At 54.6% G+C, this 26999-nt stretch overlaps 1 protein-coding gene across 2 annotated transcripts in view; it reads right to left on the bottom strand.

Annotated features, from left to right (window-relative positions):
• The window catches only part of RIN3 (Ras and Rab interactor 3), a gene marked incomplete at its 5' end in the record, with an annotated part of 114127 nt that overhangs the window by 12318 nt on the left and 74810 nt on the right, over window positions 1–26999 (bottom strand). For both annotated transcript variants that reach the window (XM_079699329.1, XM_079699330.1), the window contains 4 exons: window positions 10080–10388; window positions 12331–13902; window positions 21268–21359; window positions 25645–25717. In XM_079699329.1, coding sequence (XP_079555455.1) covers window positions 10080–10388; window positions 12331–13902; window positions 21268–21359; window positions 25645–25717 — 2046 coding nt within the window. The remainder of the gene's footprint in view (window positions 1–10079; window positions 10389–12330; window positions 13903–21267; window positions 21360–25644; window positions 25718–26999) is intronic.

Genomic DNA, 26999 nt, shown 5'->3' with positions numbered 1-26999 from the left:
GGGAAGAGATGCAGACGGCTGTCTCCCATGAGATGGTTTGTATCATCGCTGACTTAGCACACCAGTGGCCTTGGATTCATCAAGTCCAACCTCACTGTGAGGAAACTGAGGCTCAGGGATGGGAGAAATTTGCTCCAGGCCCCACAGCTGGTCAGCAGAATCTGGGTCTCTCTTCCCTGATGTGGTGAGAAATGCCCACACAGGATCTCTGACCTGAGAGCTATTTGTGGACAAACATTAGCTTTAAGCATCATTTAAATGCACTGGTTCCCACCCGATATCCTAGGGATAATTAGGGCTGCATTCTCCTTCCCTGAAGCCTGGAGCCCAAGGCTTAGGGCTCGGGGTTCAGCCCTGCACACAGTGGGGCCTCAGGCAGCAGCACTGGGAGGCTGGGGCACAGCTACAAAATAATTCACCTGTGGTCGAAACATCTGTCTTGCGTGGATCAGAGATCGCATCCATCAGGCTGTACCTCTGAAAGGCTTGCTGGGCTGCAGCCTGCATTTCCTGCTGATTCCTGCTTTCTTTTTGCCAAAGTCACATCTGTTTTCCATCTGTAGATGTTGGGGGAGCCGATTACATTTTAAAGAGCTGGCTGGGGGCCTTATGCGTGTTTCATAAGCTGGGGGATTTTGGAGAAGAGCTCTGATAAAAATGAGCTAAAGCGTGCACACCTGGGTCACACAAACCGTGAGGACACTGGATTAGGAGACCCCCGACTCGGCCACTTAACCAGCTGTGTGATCTGGGGCCACTACCTCTGAGCCTCACTTTTCTTATCTGCAAACCAGAGGTAATAACAAAACTCAGTCTGTTACTGAGAGCCCTTGTGAGTGTCGAACAAGTGGCTGGATTAAAAATAAAGTTTTGTCTTCTAGGAAGCATTTTCTAAAAGAGGAGCTGGCAATTTTTTTCCGTAAAGGGCTGGATAGTAAATATTTTTAGTTTCATGGGCCACATGGTCTCCGTCCCAACTCTTCGACTCAGCCATTGTACAAAAGCAGCCAGAGACACCGTGTAAATGAATGAACGTGGCTGTTTCAATAAAAATTTATTTACGAAATCAGGTGGCAGGCCACAGTTGGCCTGCAGACCCCGATCTAGAGGAAAGAATCTATCATCTTGTCATAACTGCCCCTTGGAATGTGTTGGCTGGGCTCTTACTGAAAGTGGGTGTGGCTGGTGCAACCATCCTGGGGCAGCACACAGCTCACGACTGTGATCTGCTTTGGCCCTAACCCTCTGCCACGATTCCCACCTGAAGCCACTTCCTTCCTCCAGGGAGTTTTAACCCAAGACCCCCACTCCCCACCAGCTAGGTTCAGTGCCCTTATAATGGGTTTCCCTGGGCTTGTCATTGAAGAATGGAAAAACAAATCCATGTTAACTCAGAGAGGCCTCCCCTGACTTCCCAACCCAGAACAGCAAACTCCTTCACACTCCCCAGACCGCTTAGCCTGTTTTATTCATTCTAGTGGCCTGTTTCAGCATCTGGTGATATATTTTGTATTTCTGTTTCCTTGTTTATTAGCTGTCTCTCCCCACGTAATGAAAGCTTTATGAGGGCAGGGACTTTATCGTGCTCACTGTTTATATCCGATGCCTCAACAGTAGTAGGCGTTTAATAAATATACTTGCTAAATAGGGCTTCCGTGGTGGTGCAGTGGTTGAGAATCTGCCTGCTAATGCAGGGGACACGGGTTCAAGCCCTGGTCTGGGAGGATCCCACATGCCGCAGAGCAACTAGGCCCGTGAGCCACAACTACTGAGCCTGCGCGTCTGGAGCCTGTGCTCCGCAACAAGAGAGGCCGCGACAGTGAGAGGCCCACGCACCGCGATGAAGAGTGGCCCCCACTTGCCACAACTAGAGAAAGCCCTTGCACAGAAACGAAGACCCAACACAGCAAAAATAAATAAATTAATTAATAAACTCCTACCCCCAACATCTAATAAATAAATAAATAAATAAATATACTTGCTAAATGAATGAATGAATATCATTTATCTCACTGCATGGTTGTCACCTGTTGAATGCTCTGTTTTTCCACTTGAACTGTGACCATCCTAAAAACAGGGGCTGGGTTTTCCTGTTAACATCCATACTGTCAATAAATGTTTGTTGAACTGTTGAATGAATGAACTTATCTGATAAAAACACAGGATGGCAGGAAGTAGAAAGCCTCTAGAACAGGAGGTTTTAAATTTACTTTTGCAGTGGAATCCTTTCGTTAAGGGGTATCTTATATGGAACTTGGCTGCTCTGGTTGATCAGAGTCGGACAGCAGGGCTGGTTTGCTGTTTCCCCTCCTCCCCAGTTCCCCTTGCAAGATGTCCCCCGTCCCTCGAGTCCCTCGAGAGTTCTCTGGGACCAGTTGGAAAACCACTGGTCTGGGCTTCCCTGGTGGCGCAGTGATTGAGAGTCCGCCTGCCGATGCAGGGGACACGGGTTCGTGCCCCGATCTGGGAAGATCCCACATGCCGCAGAGTGGCTGGGCCCGTGAGCCATGGCCGCTGAGCCTGCGCGTCCAGAGCCTGTGCTCCGCAATGGAGAGGCCACAGCGGTGAGAGGCCTGTGTACCGCAAAAAAAAAAAAACCCAAAAAAACCACTGGTCTAGTTTGAACTCCCAGCTGCACGGATGAAAGAGCTGGAGCCCGAGGGAGGGAGGTTCCCTGTAGTCTGTGACTGACGTGAGACCAGAAGCCAGCCTCTCTCCCACTGAGCTTCCCAAAGCGACCCTGTTGGGTTGTTTGTGCTTTTTGCAGATGCTGCTTAAGTCTCAGTTCTGCTTTGAGCAACACTGGATCCCTGAGGAAAGCACTCCAGCTCCCTGGGTTCCTCTTCGGAGAGCTCAGCCCACAAGCCAGTCAGCCACATAGGCTGTGGGTGCAGAGACCAGAAGCCAAGAGTCCCAGCCTGGCTGGAAAATGCATGAAGTCACTGTGATTGGGCCTGGCCTCCCTGAGGTCATCTCTGACCCCAGGGCACCCTGGAGAGGCACGAGAACACAGCAGTCCAGCACAGGACCTGGATCCAAGTCCCAGGGCCACCACTCACCTGCTCAGGTGTGACCCTGAGCTTACTGCTTCACCTTGCCGAGACTCAGTTTCCTTGGCTGTAAAATGGGGATAACAACAGTGCCCACACCTCGTGGGGGTGGTTGTGATGTTTCAGTGACAAGACAGATAGAAAGTGATTAACATGGTGCCTTCTGGGTTATTGGACTGTGAGAAATGTTACAGATGGTTATTACACAAGACAGGAGGGTAACGTGGCTTCTAATCCTCAGAACATGACATCTTAGAGGTCCTGAACCCCATTTCTGTTGTGGGCATAAAAACAAGGTTATGCTTTGTTTCCAGGCCTAGCACATATGTTCTCTGTCTGTCTCTCTCTGTCACCTGCATGTCGATGCCCAGGGGGACTTAGAAAGCCTCCCTCAGCCTGGATCCCGGGATGGCTATACGGAGCAGCACCCACTCCCCACTCCCCAGCCCTCCTCCATCCAGTTGGACTTCCATGCGTGAGAAATAAATTTGTACTGAGTTAGAGATTGCAGGGTTTATCTGTTATAGCAGAAAGTATTTCCTTAACTAATTATGTATTTACCTACCTATCTGTATCTATTTCAAAGAGACCAGATAGAAGTCTACCACAATACTAATCATCTTTTTCTACAATAAACATTAGTGACTTTTGTCATCAGAAATCAGTTTAGATTTTTTTTTTTTTTTTTTTTTTTTTTTGCGGTACGCAGGCCTCTCACTGTTGTGGCCTCTCCCGTTGCAGAGCACAGGCTCCAGACGCGCAGGCTCAGCGGCCATGGCTCACGGCCCTAGCTGGTCCGCGGCATGTGGGATCCTCCTGGACCGGGGTACGAACCCGCGTCCCCTTCATCGGCAGGCGGACTCCCAAGCACTGCGCCACCAGGGAAGCCCCAGTTTAGATTTTTTAACATCGATTTTTAGAAACCAACAGACAGACCTCCCTCTCTGTCCTGTCTACCCTCAGTCAATGTCATAGGCCTATCGATCCCTGCACCTGGGGTCTCCCAACCCCCGCCTCTGCCCTGCCTGAGCCAGCTACACAGACTCCCGAAGGAAGAGAAGAAAGCAGCTCGCTGGCCTTCACTGCCCTCCCGGATGTTGCCTGCTCTTTATTCTTTTAAGAAAGAGTCCCTCATTTGTGTGCACTGCATTCTTCTTTCCTTCCCCCAGCTCCTATCTTATGGAGGAGTTCTTGGGCTTGAAGCTATTTCTCCCCATCAGCGGGGCCAGCCCTGAATGCTGGGTCTTAGACACCGAAGAGGTGGGAATAGCTTGTTTGTCAAAGTAACGGGACAGATGATTCTAGAAGTTCTAACTGCTCTCACTTAGCCTCATGCAGTCTGCTCATCCAGTCTGCTCCTGGCTGCAGGACAGAGGGCCAGGTCTATCCAAAGCCATTGTCTCCGTGAACTCCCCACCCTACCTGACACGGGCCCCTAAACCTGCTATAGTGGAGGAAGCACTTGATCAGGGTTTGGGAACTTTGGGATCCATTCCCAGGTTGGCTGCTTGGTACAGTGATGGAAGCACAGGCTCTGGAGTAAGGATATCCTAGCTTTGAATCCTGGCCCATCTGTATCATGGGCATTAACAGCAACTACCTTTCTGGAAAAGACAGCCTGGCCGTTACCTCAGGCTTTGTGTCTCTAAGTTCTGCCTTTCCCACTGTCCCAGCTGGTCTCGCCAGCAGCCAGGCCGTGTGGATACCAGTTACTATTGCCAGCATCGTGCAATGGGAGAGACGAGCCGGTGGAGCTTCTTTCCTGGACTTGAGGGGCTGGGGCAGGGCGGGTGGGGGAAAGGGCAGTTTTCTGCGTAGAGTGGGTCAGTGGTGGAGGCCGGTGGCAGCCAAGCTGGCGCTGTGCCCTCCACGGGGTCGCCCATGCCTCCCAGGGCTTCCACGGGGGGGCGGCGTGGCTGGGGACCACACTCAGAGTAGCAAAGCGCTGGAAGCGTCTGGGGGGTGAGGGTGCGGGAGGGGAGCGGGGCCGGGTGGGCGGAGGCTGTGAGCAGAAGACCTGGTCCTAAGGTCACTGCATGTCAAAGTCAGAAGAGAATTTAAGAGTCAGTCCGGATCTGGCTGAAAATGCCTAACCTCACTCTAATCATGCGGAAACATCTGACAAACACAAAATGAGGAACTTTCGTGACAAAGAAAAGATGGGGAGGGGGCAGGGAGAGAAACCTGGATTCCTTAAAGATGCCAATGCCATAAAAGACAAAGAAAGGCTGTAACGTTCCAGATGAAAGGAGGCAACTAAATTCGATACCTGACCTTGTTTTGGACCCTGAACTGGAGGAGGAAATGTTAATAAGAGCCTTGTTAGATCAGCGACCACTTGGAATACAGGCAGTGCAGTGGAGAAAAATATTTTATTGATGTAAATTTACAAAGCAGACAACTTTAATGTGGTTATGTGAGGGAATATCCCTATTCTCAGAAGTATTTAGGGGTAAAGGGCCAAGATGTATGTAACTTGCCCTTATATGATTCAGGAAAAAATTACATATGCATGGAGAGAGTATAAATGATAAAGCAAATGACGTAAGATATTAACAATCCACAAGGGGTTAAGTGGATGTTCCTATTTTAATGTACTATTCCTACTCTTGAAGTTTTTGAAGTCTGAAGTGTTTTCCAAATGAAAGGTTTTCTCAAAAAGCCAAAAAATTTAGCAGCAGAGCTGGTTATTTCAAACAAAATCCCAGGTGGAACCCTGTGTGTAAAACAGGGACAAGCAGGGTTGTCTGGGGTCAAGCCCAGTCCTATGTCCCTCTGGTGGCCCCTGGGGTGCCTCCTGGAACCCAGCTTGGAAACCACTGTGTGGCTGCATCCTCCACATTTGGAGCAGCCATTCCTGCATCTCCACATCTACTGGACACTCACCCACATATCTGTTCGCATCTGAGCCTTGCCACAGCCCCGAGAGAGGTGTTCCCAGCCTCTTTCTGAACGGGGCTAGAAACCAGAGGCTCTGGAAGATTAGTACCTCCTTGGGGCCACGCAGCCCAGGTGTTTTCTATGTGCTCCCCCCAACCTCTACCCCGCATGGCAACCTGCAAGGCAGGTCTTATCATCCCCATTTTACACACAAGCGGAGGCCCCATGAGATTCAAGTCTAAGGCTGCAGCACTGAAGCTGGGTTCACACCCACGTCCTTGAATGAACCCTCAAATCCCTGCTCTTCTTGGCAGAACTGCTTCCTCTCAGGGGAAGAGCCTGAGGTTCCGAGTGGGGCAGCCCAGGCCTGCTCGGGGCACAGGTAAGATTGGGAGCCACTGGGTTCACTCAGCAGTGGGAGGGGAACCCACTGTCTGGCTCTTGCCAAGAAACCCATCTGTTCCTGGTGGGTCTGTTCCTGGTGGGGAATCTTCACACGGAGGCTTGATCCCGTCCTGAATTTCTGGGCTCAGAGTCTCCCTGCCTGGAGCTGCCTTCTGAATCAGCAGAGGTTCCTGTCTCCCTGCCCCTGCCAGCCAAGGACAAGGAAACTCTGAGCGTCCTTGTTCTGTTCGGTCTTTCACGGGCTGAGCTCCGGCAGTGCCTCTGTCTTTCTTTTGCCTCAGATTTAGCCGTTCCCTCCCCCATTCCCTGCTGGTTGGTAAGTTTCTAGTAAGTAAATTCACTGTCAGCAAAACTCACAGTGTTTGAACTCACTGCCAGGACACTGAGTGTTTAAAAGAACTGCAGGAAGCTCAAGGCTTCTGAGAAAACGGGGCCTCGCTGAGGATGCAACTGCCCATTTCAGGCCCAAAGCTGCCTCCCTGATAACGGCTCAGGGTCTGTAGAGCCCTGGGCCCTGACTTTGCCCCGAGCCCCCTCAAGGCAGGGAGAATGGCTGCCCAAATGAGACGTTCAGAAGGGGAAGGTAACTGTCCTTGTTAAGTGCCAGCCACTGGGCTGGATGCAAACTGCAGACCCATCTCAGTGTCACAACAGCCCCGTAACGTGGGTGTAGCTGTGCTGACCTAACACAGGCGAAACTGAGGCTCAGAGCACCGAAGTAACCTGGACACAATCACATAGCTGGGAAGGAAACCTGGATCTCTCTCTTGCACACTCCTCCAAGGTCCCAGGCCCGCCTGTCTGTTCTCGCTGAGGCTACTCCCAGCAAAGGGTCCTACGGGGTTTCGTCTCTTTTCCTGCCTTGATCCAGTTGGCCCCTCTACACACCACGCAGGACACCCCCTGAGCCTGCCTCCCTCCCCCGCTGCTGATCTGGGGCTGCCTCGCTCTGAGAAGGTTCCTGGCCAGCCCTCTGCCACACCACAATGGGGACTTAACCTCCAGCCTCACATCGCTGCTGTGGGCTCCTGGACAGCTTCCCGGGTTCCACATCCCTGGGGCAGAGCAGGTCCACCTCTGAGAGCTCTGGGGGGTGCAGGCTGCTTGCTGACCCCCACCTTACTTCCTTGGAGATTTCTGAGGCGGTTTCTCAGCTGTGGAGCTCACACGCTGGCCTGTTCTCTGGACTCTACACCGCATGGGACACCCCATCTCGAGGTCTGACTTCCACTCCATGAAGAAAACCCTCCACTTCAGCATCCCGTCTCCACTGCTACAACCCTCTCTCTTCCAATCACATTTCCAATATTATGATAAAGGGTTAATGTGCAGCTGTAACTCAGGGTGGCATCTACTTACGGGGAACAGTATTCATTCTCACAATTGACTGTTGGACCCAAGTCAGTTTAATCCAAAAGAGTGACTCCAACCTGGAACTGCCCTGTTCCAGGCCTGTGAGGAAGTTTTTCTAGGGTGAGGGGACCTTGTACCATCCGCCAGTCACACGCTAACAAATGTCTTCTGTTGGCCTGTGGCCACACCGGCCTGCCCTTCTCCAAGGCAGATGGAGACTCCCTCCCCTAAAACAGCCACCACTGTATGCTAACACATATATATGAAATTTAAGGAAAAAAATGTCATGAATAACCTAGGGGTAAGACAGGAATAAAGACACAGACCTACTAGAGCACGGACTTGAGGATATGGGGAGGGGGAAGGGTAAGCTGTGACAAAGTGAGAGAGTGGCATGGACATATATACACTACCAAACGTAAGGTAGATAGCTAGTGGGAAGCAGCTCCATAACACAGGGAGATCAGCTCGGTGCTTTGTGACCGCCTGGAGGGGTGGGATAGGGAGGGTGGGAGGGAGACGCAAGAGGGAAGAGATATGGGAACGTATGTATATGTATAACTGATTCACTTTGTTATAAAGCAGAGACTAACACACCATTGTAAAGCAATTATACTCCAATAAAGATGTAAAAAAAACCCCAAAAAACAAAAGAACAGCCACCACTGGTCGAGCCTGCTAGGCACCATGCATTGAGGTTGACATTTTACATATGCTGTTTCCAATATTCATACAAGTGGCCAAGCGTGGCTTCTAAACCATTAGGGGTCTTAGTTTTGCCTCTTTGTAAAACAGCTTCCTCAGATGAGCAAACTGGGTCTTATGGGGTTAAGTAAATCACTCAAGGTCACACAGGTAGTAAGTGACAGATCAGGAACTTGAACCTAAGTCTGTATGGCTACAGAAGTTAACAATCCCTCCACTCTCCATTACCACGGCTGTCATGTACAGTTACGCAGGTTGCTTACTGCACAGAGACATCCCGCTGAAGGGGTAGTGAGGGGATGACATCCAGCCAGCACTCTGTTCAGTAAGGTGTGCGCCACGGTGCAGTGATGCCTGTGCTTGTCTGCCTGGAGGAGCGCTGGGGTCAACTGATGACAAATGGTCCCAACGATGCCCTTGCCTACATCTGCACCCCTTGCTAGGTGCCTTTGCAGCTCTTCTCATCAAGAAGGGAAGCCTGGTTCCTCACCCCTTAAATCTGGGCTAGTCTTGTGACTAAACGAGCCAGTGGAATGTGTCCGGCTGGCGTTGGGCCAGTTCAAGTCACACCGAGAGGCCTTGCAGGCTGTATGTGCCCGCTTGGACCCCAACTACCGCCATGGGTACAAGCTTGGGCTAACCCGCTGGAGAATGAGAAACACGTGGCCCAGTCACCCCCATCCCAGACCAGTCAATAGCCAATCAACCACCCAACACATAAGCAAGGCCATCCTAGCCCAGCCAGCCTCCCAAAGACCCCCTCTGACCACAGACCCTCGAGTCAGCCCAGCCAAGCTCAGGCACACCTGACCAGATCAGCGTAATTGCCCCACTGACTTCTGTAACTGATTTATGTGGCCATTATGGGTTGAATTGTGTCCTTCCAAAATTCATATGTTGAAGTCCTAGCCCTCAGTACCTCGAAATGTGACCTTATTGGGACATTAGGTCTTTGCCGATATAATGGGCTAAGATGAGGTCATACTGTTGTAGGGTGGGCCCCTAATCCAATATGACTGACATCCTTATCAAAAGGGGAAGTTTGGACACAGACACGTACACAGAGAGCACACCATGCAAAGACTGGAGTGATGCTGCCACAAGCCAAGGAACTCTCAGAAGCCAGAAGAGAGGCCTGGAACACCTCCTTCCTTACAGCCTTTAGAGGGAGTAGGACTCTGTGGACACCTTGATCTCAAACTGCCAGCCTCCAGAACTGTGAGACAGTACATTTCTGTTGTCACCAGTTTGTGGAACTTCGCTACGGCAGCCCTAGGAAACACACGTAGCACCACCTTTTCCTAATTCACAAAAAGGCACAGTACGTGCCTCCAGAACTGTGAGACAGTACATTTCTGTTGTCACCAGTTTGTGGAACTTTGTTACGGCAGCCCTAGGAAACACACGTAGCACCACCTTTTCCTAATTCACACAAAGGCACAGTATGGGCTGGCTTCCTTGGCTGCTTCCAGTGTGGCAGCCAACCATGGTTCTGCTCCCGGTCCCCAGGGAACCCACCGTGGCTACTCCTGCCCCAACAGGCTTCTGATTCCGGGAAGGCTTCTCCAGTGCTTTCCAAGGGCTCTGGGGTTGTTGAGGGGAAGGGGTCACAGCCTCATACGATATCGCTGCTCCAGGGATCCGGAGAGCGCCCCCAGCCCGGGTCCCTCCTGGCTGCCCACCTACCTGGGTTGCCGAGGGCCATGGAGTCGTAGATGAGCTTACAGGTCTTGAGCAGGGTGGAGATCTTCTTCTCGGGCGAGTAGGCCTTGTGCATGCTGGCGAACTTCTGCAGGATCTTCTCCATGATGGGCACCTCCGGCACGCTAGTGGTCACGCCCAGCTCGGTGGTCGTGGTGGCTAGGATCACCAGCTGGTTCTCCTTAAGCTGCTGCAGCGAGCCGTCCTTGCTGTGGATCTCATGCAGGCATGAGTTGATGGCTTCCTTCAGGGGCTTCAGGACACATTTGTACAAGGCAGACTCCACAATGGCTTCTGCAGGTGGGCGAGAGCAGGAGGGTGAGGAAACCAGCTTCAGGCATCCCGCCCCCACGTCCTGTTGCCCGACAGTGTGGCTATCCCCATCCCATGTCCCTGGAAGGACATACTCACAGTCCCGGCAGGTACAGCCCACAGTTCTGACAGGTGAGACTGTAGTACATTCAACAGAAAGCCACACTGCCAAGGGCACAGGAGCCACACATGGTATCTAATGCTTTTCACAGGGCCTGGCACAGATGAAACTCTCACAGGGCTGCTTACTAGTACACCACCTCAGAGAGCACTAGGTACATGGGCGTTGTGCAGTATACAACCTGTGCAGCTGTACCTGGAGGGCCTGGGTGCCCAATAAATGTTTGGTAGAGTTATTCTTGATGTGTCTCTTTCAATTACCAGATCCATTTGAATCTAGTCTCAAGAATACAGTATAGCCAGAACCTGACTTCTTACCATTTCCAAGGCTTCCACCTTGACCTAGGCTGTCATCATCTCTTACCTGAGTTATATTAATAGCTTCTTGCCCTGGCTTCTTTTAGTCCATTCTCAGCACAGCAACCGGCATAATCTTGTTATGCCATGTTTGATCATGATATTCCTGTGCTCAGAACCCTGTAATGGCTCCCATCTCATGCACCATAGAAGCTGAAGGCTTTCCCGTGGCCCACAAGCCCCCTCTGTGACCTGTCCCTGTGACCTCTCTCACTCATCACCTTGTTTGCTCCCTGTGCTCATGCTGCTCCAGCTACCCTGGCCTTCTTGCTGTTCTGCCAACCGGCCAGGCTTGCTCCTACCTCGGCGCCTTTGCACTTGGCATTCCCTTTGCCTGGAGAAATGCACGTGGCTATCCACATGGCTTATTCCTTCATTGTTCAAATGTCATCTTATCCCAGAGGCGTCCTGATCAGCTAGTGGAATGAGAATTAGTCATCTCTGATCTCACAGCAACTGTGCAACATACATGCCATAATCCCCACTCTACAGATGGACCAACTCAGGCTCTGCTGGTGCAGGTCACACAGCTACTTGGGGCCTGAACAAGGATTTGAACCCACGTCAACTTGACACCAAGGCAATGTTCAGCTTTGGTTGACAGTAGGGAAGTGTTCTTGGAAAGTCTTTTTGGCCCCACCCGATCCCCAGGGTCTCAGCTATTGGTCCAGTAGGGGAGGTCCCAAGTCCTATCCCTGTAGGGAGACACCTGAGCTGCTGTATCCCCGGGAGGTGAGGGAGGGTCCCATGTCCCCATGGCTGAGTCTCAGTAGAGGCCAAGATAACCCTTCCCTGCCACGCACGCCTAGGCTTGGCCCATGTCTGGGTCTAGGGCTGGTCCTGGCTGTCTCGGTCCTCATCCTGCCGCCTCCCCCTTCCCCTCTGCTTCTCCAGCCTCTTCAACAGGACAACACACGTCTGCCCTTGCCTCCGTCACCCCACTCCTGTCTATCCTTCCAGGCCCTCAGAGCCTCTGCTGCTAGAGGTGTGGTGACCCGGAGTCAGGGACCTGCAGTCAGCTTCCCCACCGTCCCTGGCTCCCGTGTAACCTTGGCCAAGTCCGTTCCCCTTCCCGGGCCTTTTTCCTCACCTACAGAATAAGAGGGTCCATGCCCTCTAGGGTCTCTACATCTCTGCAGCCACCAGATCTCCTGCAGGGACTGCCTCTGACCCTCAGCAGCCATGCGTGTTAGTGCTTTTTTTTTTTTTTTTTGCCGCTAATCGCTCCTGGTGACTTGTCTCCCTAACAAAACCAGGAGCATCCTGAGGGGAGGGGGCCTGCCCAGCTCTCAGGTTGTTGAGGTTCTGCCATCTAACTGGGCCCACGGGCCGAACTCAGAAGGAAGAGACACAACAGCAGAGGGGTTAGTTCACGGAAAGGGAGGATCATCTGGGATTATCCCTGGCTCCCACCGGCTCCCAGCCCCTGCCCAGGATGGGGACCCACCTAGCTCCTCCTCGGAGTGCAGGGCGGGGTCCACCAGGGCCTTGAGCTCGGTGCTCTGCAGCAGGTAGCTCTTGAGCTGGGTCATCATGGTGCGGATCTCCTGCAGCATCTCCATACTGGAGGTCTGGTGCGCCATCATCTCCAGGCTGTACACTTTGTAGTCCTGCACCAGGTTGCCGAAGTACGAGGCCTTGTCCTGGGCCAGCTCCACCACTTTCTTGTACAGCTTGCGGTTGTTGGAGAGGAAGGCACTGAAGACGCTGGTGAAGCTCACGAAGCTCAGGCGGTGGCGGGCCTTGCCCAGGATCATCGACGACTTCTTCTTCATGCCGGGGCTGCTGAACTGTTCCAGCTCCTCCTCTGTGCTGCTGGTCGAGTAGGAGTCCTGGTCTGCGGCCAAGGAGGGCACTCCCAAGCTGTCCGAGAGGGAGGCCAGGGAGCCCTTGAACTCCGCGAAGCTCTGGGGCTGGGCCCTGGGCCGGGAATGCGGGCTCTGAGTGCCAGCTGTGGGGGCAGGACCGTGGTCTTCTCCAGGTGGACCGGGCCTGGGGTTCTCAGGGGCCTCCCCGCCCGTGGAAAGCTCGGCAGTCTCCAGGGGAATTGGGAGGACCGAGGCCAGCTGCCGGGAGAGCCGTTTCTTCCTGGGAGGTGGAACTGGGGGTTGTCGAATCTTCCTCGGAGGCTCTGGCATGCTGCCCAGATCGCCGGCTTTGGCCACTGCTTCCTGGCCTTGCTCTGTGGTTCTCTGAGGCCTGTCCCCAGGGCTGCCGGAGGTCCCCTGGGGAGGCAGGCGGAGCGGGGATGCTCTGGAAAGACCCACCGGGTCTCCCTCCGCTGCCGCCCCCCTGTCCGCCTTCCCTGCACTCTGGTCCTCCAGGGAGACCTTCTCCGTGATGCGGCGTCTGGGAGGGGCGGCGGGGAGGCTCTTCTTTGTGGGCGCTGGAGGGACGGGGTTTTGCAAGGGGCTGGGGGCTGCCCCCGGCTTCATCTCTTCCTCCCTGAGGGGGCCCAGGCCTGCGAGGGGACGTGGGAGCCTCTCACAGGCTGTCATGGGTGGCTGACTTGGAAGCTCCGGGGGGCCTGGGGTGTGGGGTGCCAGGCAGGGGGCAGACGCTGGGGGTGAAGGAGGAAGGACCTCGGGATGCGGACGCGGGGGAGCAGCCGCCGAGGGAGAACTGGGCAGAGGGCAGGCCGGAGGGGGGGCCGGGGGAGGAGGCCGGCTGGAGCCGGGGGGATGGAGAGGGAGCGGCGGGGGAGGGGGAGCTGGGCGGCGAGGGGCCCACCTGGAGGTGGGGGAGGTAGCGTCGGAGGCCAGAGGCGATGGGCGCAAGGGGCAGCTTCCCGGGGGTGGCTGGTCAGCCGGCAGGGAGCTGCCGCAGTCCTCGATGAAGACTGGATTCACAAACCACAGGCGGCCGTTTCCTATGGACAGCTCGATTTCACACGAGCAGTTTTCGTAATGGGCCGATGACCTGAGAATGGAGGCGGGGGGCGCTCCCGGGGCTGGGTCTCTCGGGGCCTCCACTGGGCTCCCACCTCCTCGCTGGGGGTTCAGTGAGGAGTCCCAGAAGCCTGTCGAGATGAGGGAGGGAGAGGCGGTCAGTCCTGAGGCCGGGCCCCAGCCTGGCCCGGGCGGTGTCTGTGGGCCGCGCAGGGGCCAGGGCGAGGGAAGGCCGCACAGTGCTTGCTTCACCGCTCCGAGGGTTGGTTTCCCCTTTGGGACTGTTTTAAACCTCTCCCACTACTTCCTGCCTTGAGAGGGGAAGCCCCACGCCATCCTCCCCTGCGGTGCCGGGCTGGGGCCGGGAGGGCGCTGGTGACAGGCTCAGCTTCAGTCCTGTCCCCTGGCGTGTGAGACCCCACGGGGGGGGGCACCCATGCCCCGGGGTGCAGGTACGTACGGGGATGGAGGGGACAAAGCCCCGGAGCTCCTGATGCTGACCTGCTGGGTGCTCTGGGGCAGGTCACCGGACCTTTCTAGGCCTTCATCTAGGCATCCCTAGGATGGGGTCCTGACAGAGAGGTTGCTTTAGGCCTGTTTGGGCCACTGCAGTTGTCACAGCAGGAAGAATGAACTATGGATTGTAGCCAGTGAGCTCAGACCTGACCACCCAAGGGGGGGAATGCCTGCCCTCTACAAAATGAGTCTGCCTCTGGCCAATCTCAGCGTTAAAACAGGAAGCTGCCCTGTGCCCCTAGCTCAGAGAGCTGGAGCTCCTGCACTGCTGAGTTAAGTCCCAGCACATGCCTTGCTCTTGACTCAGCCCTTAGCTGTGGCCACCAAAGCAGGCCTGCACTGATGGTCAGCGCCATGCTTGTTCTGGGTAGCGGGCATGGGACGTCCAAGCTGAAAGGGCGCTGGGGCTTGACTAGCTCAGAGGAGTTCTTGACCTCTCGGTACCAGGCTCTATGGAGAATCTGACAAAAGCTTGGGATGCTCCCAAAAGGCCACAGGAGCACATTTTGAGAACAAGGTCACTTGGCTGGCAGGTCACTGCAAGCTCACTCAAGCAGCTCCTTTTGGAGGAGTATGGAACCCAGGTCTTGTTCCACGTGTTCATTTTAGAGATCGATAGTGCAAATTCCTTGTTAGTGACTGAGCCAGGCCTCCAGCCTCTCACCCAGGGCTCTTTACCTCTGGGAGGGAGTCATCAGTAAGAAAACTACCAAAAACAGCATCAAAGACAATACCAGGAACAAACGTGCATTGCGTTCTGGCTCCTGTGGATTCCTTGCTCTACAGGGACCATCTCACCGATCCCTGACCACAGGCCTCTGGTGTCCTCATGTTGTCCCCGTATGGCAGATGAAGATGAGAAAGCCAGGGAGATGAACGGTCACCGGGTTGGTGAGTGAAGGGAGGTGGAATTTGAACTAGGTCACACTAGCTCTAAAGCTGAGAGTGGCATGGACATATATACACTACCAAACGTGAAATAGCTAGCTAGTGGGAAGCAGCCGCATAGCACAGGGAGATCAGCTCGGTGCTTTGTGACCACCTGGAGGGGTGGGATGGGGAGGGTGGGAGGGAGGGAGACGCAAGAGGGAAGAGATATGGGAACATATGTATATGTATAACTGATTCACTTTGTTACACAGCAGAAACTAACACACCATTGTAAAGCAATTATACTCCAATAAAGATGTTAAAAAATAATAATAAATAAATAAATAAAGCCATGTGCTGGGCCGCTTCATAGGAACTTGCGACACTTCTCATCCTGGTTGCTCTCCTGGCGTGAGTAGTGGGGTGGTGAGCACCCCAGAACGGGGAATGTGGTAAGAACACAGCAGGCTCTTGACATCAAAAGAAAGGAGATGTTGCAAGATGGCCAAGGGCAGCCGTGCATGTGTGCGCGCGTGTGCGTGCCCGCCCTAAGGGATGGGCACTCTCGGGGTTGTGGATGTTTGCCACCTTGCTGGCCAAAGGGGTCAGAAACCCAATCAAGGTGAGCAAAGTGTAATCCCAGGACGGTGGGGCTGCTGAGAAACTGACTGAAAGTGAGCCGTGCGCATCCACAGGGGAGCAGGTTGGGCAGAGACTCCCAAGCCTGGAAGTGCTGTGGCCGGCTGTCTCCACAGCATCAAAGATGACAAATTTTCGTGTGGCTTTCTGACACGCCAGGCTCTGTGCCCATGCCAGCCACCACCTGAGGACGCGGAGAGCCTGGAGGGGGAGGGTGCGTCTCCAGGCTCTCCCTAGATCCAGGCGGGTTGTTCCTGAGGGCTGCCCGGACCCTGTGCTTCACTTTCTCGGGCAGCTATGACCCCTCCATGACTGGTCCATTCTCCTGGGTACTTCGCATGGTCTCCTTGGAAGGTTTCTTAGCAAGAAGCAGCAGGCGGCCAGTCTAAGGTGACTGGGCTGCAGCCCCATAGGTGAGCTGAGGCCCCCGAGGCTCACCTCCAAGTTCTCATAAGACCCTTTGGGAGAAGGTGCAAGTTACGGGGTAGACAATCAAGAGAACCGCCCACCCATGCTCGGACACTCCCATTACCGCTCACCTAGCTCGTGGCCATAGGCTGCCTCCGTGCCCCCACCCCGCCCCCAATCCATTCTACTCCTTGTGGCTCTATGCTGGGCGTGTGGTGGGCCCTTGATTGCTATTTGTCCAGAATCGCTTCCCAACCTTTAGCCTGGCATTCAAGGCCTGTGGGATCTGGCCCTGGACACCCTTCCCGCACTGCCTACTGAATCTCCCCCCACTCTCTCTGCTGCTCACTTCTTCCCGAACATGCCACGGGCTGCCACACCTTCAGGTCTTGGCTAATGTTGTCCCCTCTGCTTGGAATGCTTTTCCCACCCTCTCCACCTGGCAAACTCCTACTCATCCTCCAACACTCAGGTCAAATGTCACCTGTTTGGTGGAGCCTTCCTGACACATTCAGGCCTCACCTACACTCGCCTGGGCTCCGCGGTCCTGGTGCACACTGACGGGAGAGACCAACCCTAGGACTGTACTTCTCTGGTTTCATCCTGAACCATGGGAAGAGGTCTAAACACAAGAAGAGAAGAAGTGAGAAAATGAGAAGAGGGAGGCAAAAAGGAGGGCAAAGAGCTCCGTAAATGATGGACCACCAGCTGGACCGCCCGCCTCAGGATAGCAGGGGGGTCCATCATGCACAGAAAAAAAGAACACATGTTCCACCGCTCAGATTTGTATTCCTACAAGAGTGGAACAGACAGTGCGGTTCAGGGAAATGGGCCCGGGGCCTGGGTGATTAAGAACCACTCCCCTGCCCCTAAGAGAGGCCTGGTGGTTGTACCTCACAGGGCAGAGGCCCCAAAGCGAATGCCGCTCTGAGGGGTGAGAAGCTGCACCCTGGGGTCTGAGGGCCTATTAGGGAACTCAGTGGCAGTGTAGGCCTTTATGCTTAAAAACAAGGAAGTAGGTAACTTTCTCTGCAGCCGACACAATGCCAAGGCCAGGGGAGAAGCGGAACGCTGTCATGAAAGCCTTGCGGTTGGCCCGGCTGTGGGCATCTGTGCCCACTGGCACTGGGCCAAGCTCAGCTCAGTGGTCGCAGTTCCCCTAAGGGCCTGTGCCCTCACTGCCTCTGTGCTGCCCTCGGACTGAGGCAGATGTTTTGCTGGCCCTGTGGCTTCCTGTGTCTCAGCTGGGGATGCCTTCTGCCAGGCCTTCACTCCTACAGTCCTCAGAGGTCCCGGGCCAGGCCAGGTAACTGGGCTGTAGACCCTGAAGGCAAAGGTGACCAAGGTTTCACACTTGAGGAGCCCTGGGCTACCGGCAGAACAAAGAGGGGACGAGTGAATGCAGCCAAGTGTTCCAGATGCCATGGAAACAGCTAGAAAGTCTGGTGAGATCAGTGGGTGAATGTCTTTGTGGCATCCTAAAGACGGGCTGTTGGACAGCCGTTCAATCTGGAGTTTTCAATGAATTTTTAATAAGTAGGAAAATTCTCATTGTATAATGTAAAGGAAAAAGCAAGTTACAGGCAAACTTGGAAGCACTATAGAACATATGCTTTTTCTACACATATTTTAAAAATATTAAACATATCCATACTACAAATATGTCTGAGAACCTCTGCAAATCTAACCCCTATCTATCACCGCTTTCTCTAGATTCCTTTTGCACTCAGAATCAACTGCATGCAGTTTAGTGCTGAACTGCCCCCTAGCTTAGTTTTGTGGGCCCAAGCTTATACCTACATAGACCTTTTGAACGTTGGCTTTTCCAAGGCCAAACTCAGACTTTCTTACATCAGCTCACGAGCAACCATTCTGGGCGATCACGTGGTGCTGAGCCTGTAGGTCAGTAGTCCCGTTTCAGCAACATCATCCCTGTCTGAACAGCAGGTCTTGTGCAATGATTTGGATATTTATGACATTCTATTCATTTTGTAAAAAGTGAGTGGAGTGCCAGAAAAAGAACCACTGCTGACACTAGTGATAGAAGACACATGTGCCTCATAAACTTATTCCAACTATGAGATCACCAGGTGGGGATCACCAGGTGGGGAGTCAGAGCCTGGCCGGTGGCGGGTCGGGAGCGGGAACCAGGGCTTAGGGAGGAGGCTGAGCTGTGTGCAGAGATAAGCGTCTGCTGCCTGCAAAGTCCGGCTGACCTTCTGCTCCTATCACGGAGGTTCCCCGGCAGCCTTTCACTAAACCCCCTTTTATCTAAGCTCGTTTGAGTGGGTTTCACTTCTCTGCCACAAGAGTGCCTTGCCTAGAACAACGTGTGGTGCGCTGGGCACAATGCCTGGCGTGTCTGGGCCCTTGGCAAGTGCTGCTCTTTGCATATTTATCATCACAACCGCAGGTGAGGGTCAGGGAGGTCTGCACATCCCAGAGCCAGGGCCTCTGGCCTCCGACAGGATGTGCCCTTTCAGCTCCGGGTCTCCATCCATTCTGGGGAAGGACTGAAAAGTTAACCATTCCTCGGCTCCAGGGAAAACCTCGCTTCTGACCTTCAGCCCTTGGGGGCACCAGGCCTGATCAGAACCCTCTGGTTCTTGGGATTTCCCTGGCAGTCCAGTGGTTAAGACTCTGTGCTTCCAATGCAGGGGGCGCGGGTTCGATCCCTGGTCGGGGAACTAAGATCCCACGTGCCACATGGCATGGCCAAAAAATTAAAAAAAAAAAGAACCCTGATTCCTAAGCTTCAATGCACTCAGATTTCATTTAAATACCCCTTCCCAAGGAAGTGAATGCTGACACACAATCTGGACTGCCGCCTGCTTCCCAGAGGGCACCTCCCCCCTCACTTCCTCAACGTGCCCGAGGTGAAGCTCACCCAGGATAGAAGGGCTTGTCTATTCCAGAAAGGAATGTGCTTCTCTCCAGAGGAGCAGCTTGTCTTTCATACAGCCGTTCCTAGGGCTTAGGGGCAGCCCCGCCCCCGCCCCCACCCCCACCCAGGGTGAGAGGAAACTGCGGGTCCCTGGGGCAGTGGGTCTTAGGGATGCCTGCTTCAACCTACCCACAGTGAGGCTGCTAACCGACACTCCTCTCAGAGGTAAGCCTCTCTGAATGGAGCCCATGCATCTCACTTGCCCTCCCAACTTGGCCTCAAAACTGGCAGCTGACTGCTCACTGCAAAAAAACTGAGAAGGTCATGAGGTGCAGCTGAGGGGCAGTGGAGGGGCTGAGCTGGGAGTCAGAAGCCCCTGGCACACATCCCAGCTTTGCTCTTGCCTGCCTGGAGCATCTTGGACAAGTTTCTCAGCTGTGCTAAGAACTGACTTTCTATCTTTAAAACGGGGATGCAAGGATTGCACAAGATAGTGCCAAGGGCGCGGCAATGAAAGCGTCACCTGTGCCATTTTAGATCTTAGGAGGGGCGTCACTTGGACTGTATGAGTTACAAGACTCTCACCTGTCCCACATGAAGCTTCTGGAAGGGTAAGAGCCCAACAACTATAACATCTGGGGCCCAAGTTCAGGGTTTATTCCCAATATCAACTGAAAACTGGCCCTGAAGTTTATAAACTGGGTCAGCCAGACCTAGGAGAGCCTGGATAAGGAGTTAAGGGGCAGCACAAGCTAGTGGGTGAGGGCTGGAGCCCAGCTGCCCAGCCCTCCATGGACCCTGAGACACTGGACATGTCACTCAACCCCTCGTGTCTGTTTCTTCTGCCATAAAGTGGGGATCACAATAACAGAACCTGCTTTACAGGGTTGTTTGAAGATCTGATGAATCAATGCAGATAAAGAGGTCAGTGCTCATTAAATGCGGACATCCGGGGGCCTGGACTCCTCCTACTTCCTGGCCTTTGACCACGAGCTGCCTGTGGCATCTCTTGCATTGTTGTCTAGAGGCCTCTCTGGGTGGTGGACAGTGGCTGGCTTGGGAACCAGGGGGTCTCGCCTCTGATCCCAGGTCTGCGTCCCACTTCCTCTACGCCCTGGGCCTGCCCTCTCCATCACCCTCTCCTGCATTCAACCACCACTGGTGAAAATGTACTGCTGTGCTCAGCCACGTGTGATGCAGGTTCCTGGGTATGGTTTAGACTTTTTAGTAAAAAAATTGAGGTATAGTTGACTTACAATATTATGTTAGTTTCAGAGGCACAATATAGTGATTCAAAATTTTAATAGCTGATACTCCATTTAAAGTTACTATAAAATATTGGCTATATTCCCTGTGTGGTTTAGTCTTGATAAGGACTTATTAACTGCTTTGTCCATAACGAGACCTGGCCTCTGCCTAGGATTGGGGGCCCGCGGAGGCGGCTGGCTTGTCTTCCTGGCAGCTCCAGACTTGGTGAGCTTGGGCTCCCTGAGGGTTAGCATGGTGAGGCCATGTCAGAGGTTGGCACTGGCTCAGCGAAGCCCATCACATGGAAAGGGCCCAGTAAACATGAGCTCTTCTTACTATTATGTGGAAGGGCTGGGATCAGAAACGCTCTTGTCCTTTACCCTCCCCTCGTCACCACTCAAAAGGTCAGAGGGTAAGGGGCAGGGTGGGTGTGCTGAATCAGGTGGTTGGGCGGGGGCAGGCCAAGGGAGTGGGGGCACACTCTAGCTCACGATCACGTTCGCGCTGCTTTTCCTTCTGACGAGGGCGGGGCTGGGGGCCAGGGCTGTGGCAGCTGCTGGCCCCCAGGTTCCTGGCCATCGCTGAGAAGTCCCCTGGCGTTTGGTCCAGCTTCTCCCGGGCCACGCCCTGCCACCAGGTCAGCCTGTGTGGGTCCTGACCAGACCCAGCTCCCTTAGACCCAGCAAGGCTGTGCATCAGACCTCCTGGCAGCTGTTAAGGGCGCCACTCCGAAAAGAGGGAGAATCTCCCTGCTACAGGGGCTCAGCACCTGGGGCAGGGGTGCAGGTGGTCCCGTGGGAGCTGGGACTCAGGATCCAGCTTGGGGTCAGCCTGAGGGGCTGCCCATCTGCACAGGCGGTCAGCAGGGGGCAATCCAGGGGCTCCATTTCCTAAGGCCCAGCCACCTCCCCTGACCCCAGAGGGGACTTACCCAGGCCCAGGCTGGAGATGGTCTTGAGGTCTGTGAAGCTGCTGGCCTCAAGGATGGCCTGGGGCAGCCTCAGCTTGAAGGGCAGTAAATCTCTGTGGAGACACGAGGGGTCGGAGGTCAAGTCCGGGGAGGGGCCTGTGTGTCCATTCTCAGCCCCCCACCGCCCCCAAATCCTCAGCCCATAAAGGAAGAACCCTGGCAACCCTGCTGGCGGCTGGGAGCGCCACACAGACTGGAAACTTCCCTGGGGCCGAGGCGAGGAGCCCTGAGGCTGAGGGAGCAACCAATCAGATCCGGGTCCTGGGCCTGCACTGGCCCCAGAGATGCTAAGACCCTCCTTGGGCATGGAGGGGGTGGGGGGAGAGGCTTTATCCCCAGTTTTCTTGGCCCTGGAAGTCCAGGCAGCTTCTTCTAAAGGTGCTATTCCGGGTAAGGCGAGTGACCCACCCCTTCCAGTCCTCTGACCCCCGCTGCTCCACGCTGAGACGTGCAGTGGGCACACAGCCAGACTCCCCTGGTGAAACTACAGCCAGGTACCCGCTGGTGAGCACACAGCCAGCCAGACACCCCTGAGGACACACTCAGCCAGCTCTATCTGCTGCCTTTGGTCTGAATGGGGATCTTTTCAGAGATCTCTCCAGAGATCTCCCAGAAGGGATCTAGACACCCTCCCCCTTTATTGCACAGATGGGGAAACTGAGGCCCAGAGAGGGAAAGGAAGATGTCCAGGCCTGGACACACGGTGGGTGGAGGGCAGAGTGTGCTGAGCCCCAGGCCTCCTGACTTCAAGCCCAGGGCTGCTCCGTGGGGCAGGAAGTGGAGTGTGGCCCTGCAGGGGCCCCAGGATGGCTGGTCCCAATTCTACGTCTCAGCCTGGCATTCAAGGCCGGTCACAGTCTGACCCCGACCCCCTTTTCCAGCCGTATCCCCAGCCCTGTCAACCTTCTCCCCAAACCCTGATTCCAGTCATTGAAATCCCATCCGTCCAGGCCCATTGACAGCCTTGCATGATGGCCGTCTGTCCCCGGGGGTCTTCATGGCCTTACTGTCTATACCGCACCCTCCGTCTCCTCCCTTTGAACTACGTGAGAGCCCTGGAAGTTCCTGGAAGGGGCGGGCAGCTCTTCACATCTCTGATGCCCCCAGAGCCCTTAGCACACACCACAGAGGCTCAAAGAGTGTTTGCCGAATGGACCCGTCTAAACTTCGGGAACTGGATCGGGGGAGAGCAGGGCAGAGGCCGCCTGGGATGTGGGTCGCCGGGGAGCTTCCCAGACCACCTCTGCCCATCAATACAGGCTGTGCTGCTCTGCGGGGTGCCCCCACCCCTTCACGGGAAGCGTTTTCACGGGGGAAAAACACTCTGCTTATGGAATAGCAGGATGGGGGAAGGTGGGAGAAGATTCTGGGCCCTTTTTTGAGTTCCTGGGTTGTGGCCTTCGCCTTCTCCATTGTCAATGGGGCGAGCGTGGCCCGTCGATCTTTGCTTCATTGTCATAGTTGTGTGATTCTGAGCATCTGAGGCCGTCTGTGGGCCTCCTGTCAGCCCTTCCAGCCAGGCCAGGCCTGGACCCAGACCGGACGGGCCCTCAGTGCTCCATCCCCACCTCAGGCCCTGCCCGGTCACCACTACCCCAATCTCTAAGTTTGAAGGGTGGCAGAATTCATCCTGGTGTTGCCTGTCTACCTGGTTGGCTGTCTGGCCTGCCACTGGGGTTTCCAAAGGTTCCTGGGCCACTGCATATATTGAAATGGCCAGCGGAATCGCTCGGCTCATCTGGCACCGACCCCCGACCACCAGGGCAATCTCTGACACCCGCTCCCCACCTCCTCTGTGTACTGCTCAAGATGCTGCACTGGTGGCTGCCGACCACAGCCCAGCCCGGGGCCCCGGCGTCCAGGGCCTGCCCCAGCCTGCTCCCCGCTCCTGCCCACAACAGGGCCTTCCCTTGCACTCGGGGCCTCCTCGCTGCCTCCCCAAATGTCATCTTCCTACAGTGAATGTCCCCTGCTCATTCCCACCTCTGAGCTCTGCAGAGAGGGAACGACCCCTCGTCCCTTCCACCTACGTCTACTTAGACTCCACACATTCTCCACGGGCCCCCTCCTTCTCCAGAAGCCAGTACTGCTCAAGGATTTCACGCACGTCTGCCAGCCCACCTCCAGCATCCAGTTCAGCCCTTTATCCAGGGGCCACCTCTTCTGATCCAAGGAAATGCATACACAGGATGGGGGTGTTCGTTGAGCATCTACTATGTGCCAAGTATCGGGCCGGGTGTTACCCAGTTTGGGCCTTATATCACATCGTATTATTATTACTACTACCGTAACACAGCAACCCTACGGACAGGCATGAATACTTTTGTATTAGCTCCTGGGGGAGCTGCTAAGATGCGGATTCTCAGATCCATGCCCAGGGGTTCTCAGTGTTGAGTCTGAGTGCGGGTCAGGAATCCACATTTTTAAACACCTCCCCGGCAGCACCGTGCAGGGTTAGAAAGAGCTCTGTGGGCAGCGTGCAGCACAAGCTTGACTCAACAGACGCCCGGTCCACAGAGCTGGTTGTAGCAGTCACTGCCACCGTCCCACCCGGACCCCTTGGATGCCTTTCACCAGCTCTGTGCACCCATAGCCCAGCCTTGGAGGGGTTTGCTCCTGAGGGCCAGCACCTGTGACCCTCAGAGGCTTGTGCTGACACACTGGAGCCTCACTGCCTGCCCCAGTGGCCCTACAGAGAGCCACAAATGCCTGGGTGTGCTGGCTTGGGGGTACAGAAGCCCAGCCCCGTGGCTTTAGAGTGGACCCCGAGGTCTGCTTTATGCTCCAGAGCTGCTGGACGGATCTGGCTGAGGCTGGGACGGCCCCTGCAGTGGACCCTTGCCTTGCTGGGTTTCTCTCGGTCCCTGTCCTGCTCCCCACTCCCTTGTCGCTTCCTCTTTGGGGGCAGGTCCTCTAGCGCCCCCTGCACATGGATCCTCCTTTCCAAGTGTGCCCCTAGGAGACCCCCAGCTAAGCTGTTACTATCATTTTCTTAGAAGCAGTTCCCAAACCCTGGTTTGCAGAGAGGCTTGTTATAAAGGCAGATTGTCTGTCCCTTTATCTCACTTCTTCCTCCAGCATCTACGGCATGGGTATTATCGTTCCCATTTTACCAAAGAGGTAGTTGAGAGATTACGATTAGCTCAAATTCTGGGCTCTGCAATTACGTCATCATTCATTCGTTCATTCACTCGCTCGAAGCACCTAGCATGGGCCAAACACTAGACTAGTGCCTTCTACTAAGGTAGAACTCAGAATAGGAAAGGGCCTGACTCTGAGAGCTTGACATGTCATAACGTACAAAGGGTCAGGGAGCTGCTGATGCTTTGCTTTGTGGGCCTAGAAGGACACGCTAGGTCATCAGAATCATCGTGGAGCGCACACAGTGGGGCGGCTGTAGAAAAGATCATGGACCTTGGAGCTCTATCTACTTTGAATCCCCACGCTGCCATTTACCAGGTACGCGACATTTAGCAACTTCTCTCAGTCTCGGCTTCCTCATCTGTAAAATGGGACTAACAAGAGCACTTACCGGGTGGAATTATTTGCAAGATTTAAGAACATAATGGATATAGACCTCTAGCACCATGCTGGGTACCTGGAGAGCCCTCAACAGGCAGCAGCTTATTATCAGCGTCACCTGTTCTGCCCACGGGGTCCAGGAGGGTCCTGGTAGATGGGGGTGGTGGTGTTCTGGGTTGAGTGTGGCTTTCACCAGAGGCAACATGAATGGTCTCTTTGAAGCAGGGGGAGGTGAGCCTGGGGCCCTGGACCCCAAGACATCTTGCCCAGCTCTGCTTAAGTCCCTGTAGCTTAAGCCATTGGTTTTTGGCACCAGAATGTATTTTTCAATTCGTGTTGACCTGCGACCAGTCCTGAATAAATAGAGCAGCTCTGAGGGTGGTTACCAGACACCATCTCCACCCAGCAGCTGCTTCACAATCACAAGCCCTCTCCCACGGAGGGAGGGTATCAGCCCTTCCTGCTGTTCCGACAGGAAGTTCCTTCTATAACTCCTCTAACGGGGCGGGTCAGGTCCTCACAGGACTCCAAGCTGTCCTGGAAGCCGGAATACAGGAAGCTGCTATGACGGACAGTGAGCCCAGGGCACAGGTGGTGGTGAGGGAGGGGACTTTACCTGCCGGTCCAAGCAAGCAGCAGAGCCAGCACCCCCCTTCACAGTTACCAGGGTGAAGCCAGGGGACTGTCACCTCTCTCTGCATCCTGTGGGTGGCACACTTCCCTCTGGGGGCTTCCCTGTGACACCCCCGTCCCCACCCAAGGTTGCATGGACATCTATTGCCATCAGATGCCCTCCTGGGGGCCCGGGCTACTCACCTACTGACACAGTAGAATGCGATCAGTCTGAAGATGTCCTCAAACACAAGAACCGAGCCTTCCAGGTACAATACTGAGGAGAGATGACAGACGCCTTGTATGAGTGTCCCTGTCAAAGGGGAGGAAGGTCCCTGGGGAGGACGTGTCTGCTCTGTGCTCACTGTAGGTCACAGCACCTGCTGCAGCACCCGGCCTGCTGCGGCCGCATGTACATCAGCTGCCCATTGGACCAGAGGGAGGTGAGAAATGAACTTCTGTGGTGTTAAGCCACTGAGATTTCAGGGGCCTTTCTATTATAGCAGATGGTGTTACCTTAACTAATACACACTCCTCATTTTGAGCAAAATAACGCAAAAGACTCTAGATTATAAAAGCAGAATTTAAAAACGTCTTGAGGGAATTCCCTGGCGGTCTGGTGGTTAGGACTCGGCGCTTTCACTGCTGAGGGTGCAGGTTCAATCCCCGGTCTGGGAACTAAGATCCCGCAAGTTGCACAGCGTGGTCAAAAAAAAGAAAAAAAGAAAAGTCTTGAATTAAACTTTCAAAGTCATCTCCACTTGACAATTCTGAGGGCTGTGAGGGGCCAGCAGGAGGACAGTTTCCCTGTTCTGCTGTGGCCTCCAGGAAGTTCATTGGTCCAGGGGTGCTGGGCTGGGGCCACTGGCCTTTTCCCCAAGAACCCCAGGGCCTGTTAGAACCTCACTTGATTTGGCTGCACATGTAATCCAAGAGTGAGGGTGACCCCAATATTTTTCAGCTTTGACAAGGAAGAGGGATCAAAGCATTTGCCCAAGAGCCCATCCCAGGGTGGATATGGCTGCTTGGAGGGACAGGGTGCCGGGGTATGGCAGTCAGTGCCCGAGGCTGGGGTGGACTGCCCAGAGGAAAGCGTGGCACCACACCGTGCACTGCTGCAGAGCCCCAGGGTGAGGGGCCCAGACCACCTGGGCGAGCTGCTCATCAGGGGTCTCAGCAGCCGTCCATCTGCTCACCTCCTGACTCTCATCCCAGGGCTCCATATGCCCAACAGGTGATGCTCCCTGCACGTGGGACCCCACAGTGTACTTTCTTGGGCCTCAGAGGGGCCAGGAAATATGTGTGCATCACACTTCAGTTCCAATTTCCTGAGATTCTTCTAGCATCCATGGGGCAGAGGGGGAAGGCAGGACCTGGGTTCCAGGCCTGGCTCCAACCCTGGGATCAGCAGTGTGACTCTGGGTACACTCCTTCCCCTCTCAGCACCTCAGATCCTCCACCTGCAAAGGCAAAGAGCCCTTCCAACCCTAAACACTCGCGCATCTAGGTGACAGCAGCCTGCTGTCCTATTTTCAAAGCCTAGGACGGCTTTCCACTGC

This window comes from Hyperoodon ampullatus (genome assembly GCF_949752795.1).
Source record: "Hyperoodon ampullatus genome assembly, chromosome: 3".
Classification (NCBI taxonomy): Eukaryota; Metazoa; Chordata; class Mammalia; order Artiodactyla; family Ziphiidae; genus Hyperoodon; species Hyperoodon ampullatus.
The sequence above is the reverse complement of the archived record's forward strand: the minus strand, read 5'-3'. Positions and strand labels throughout refer to the sequence as shown.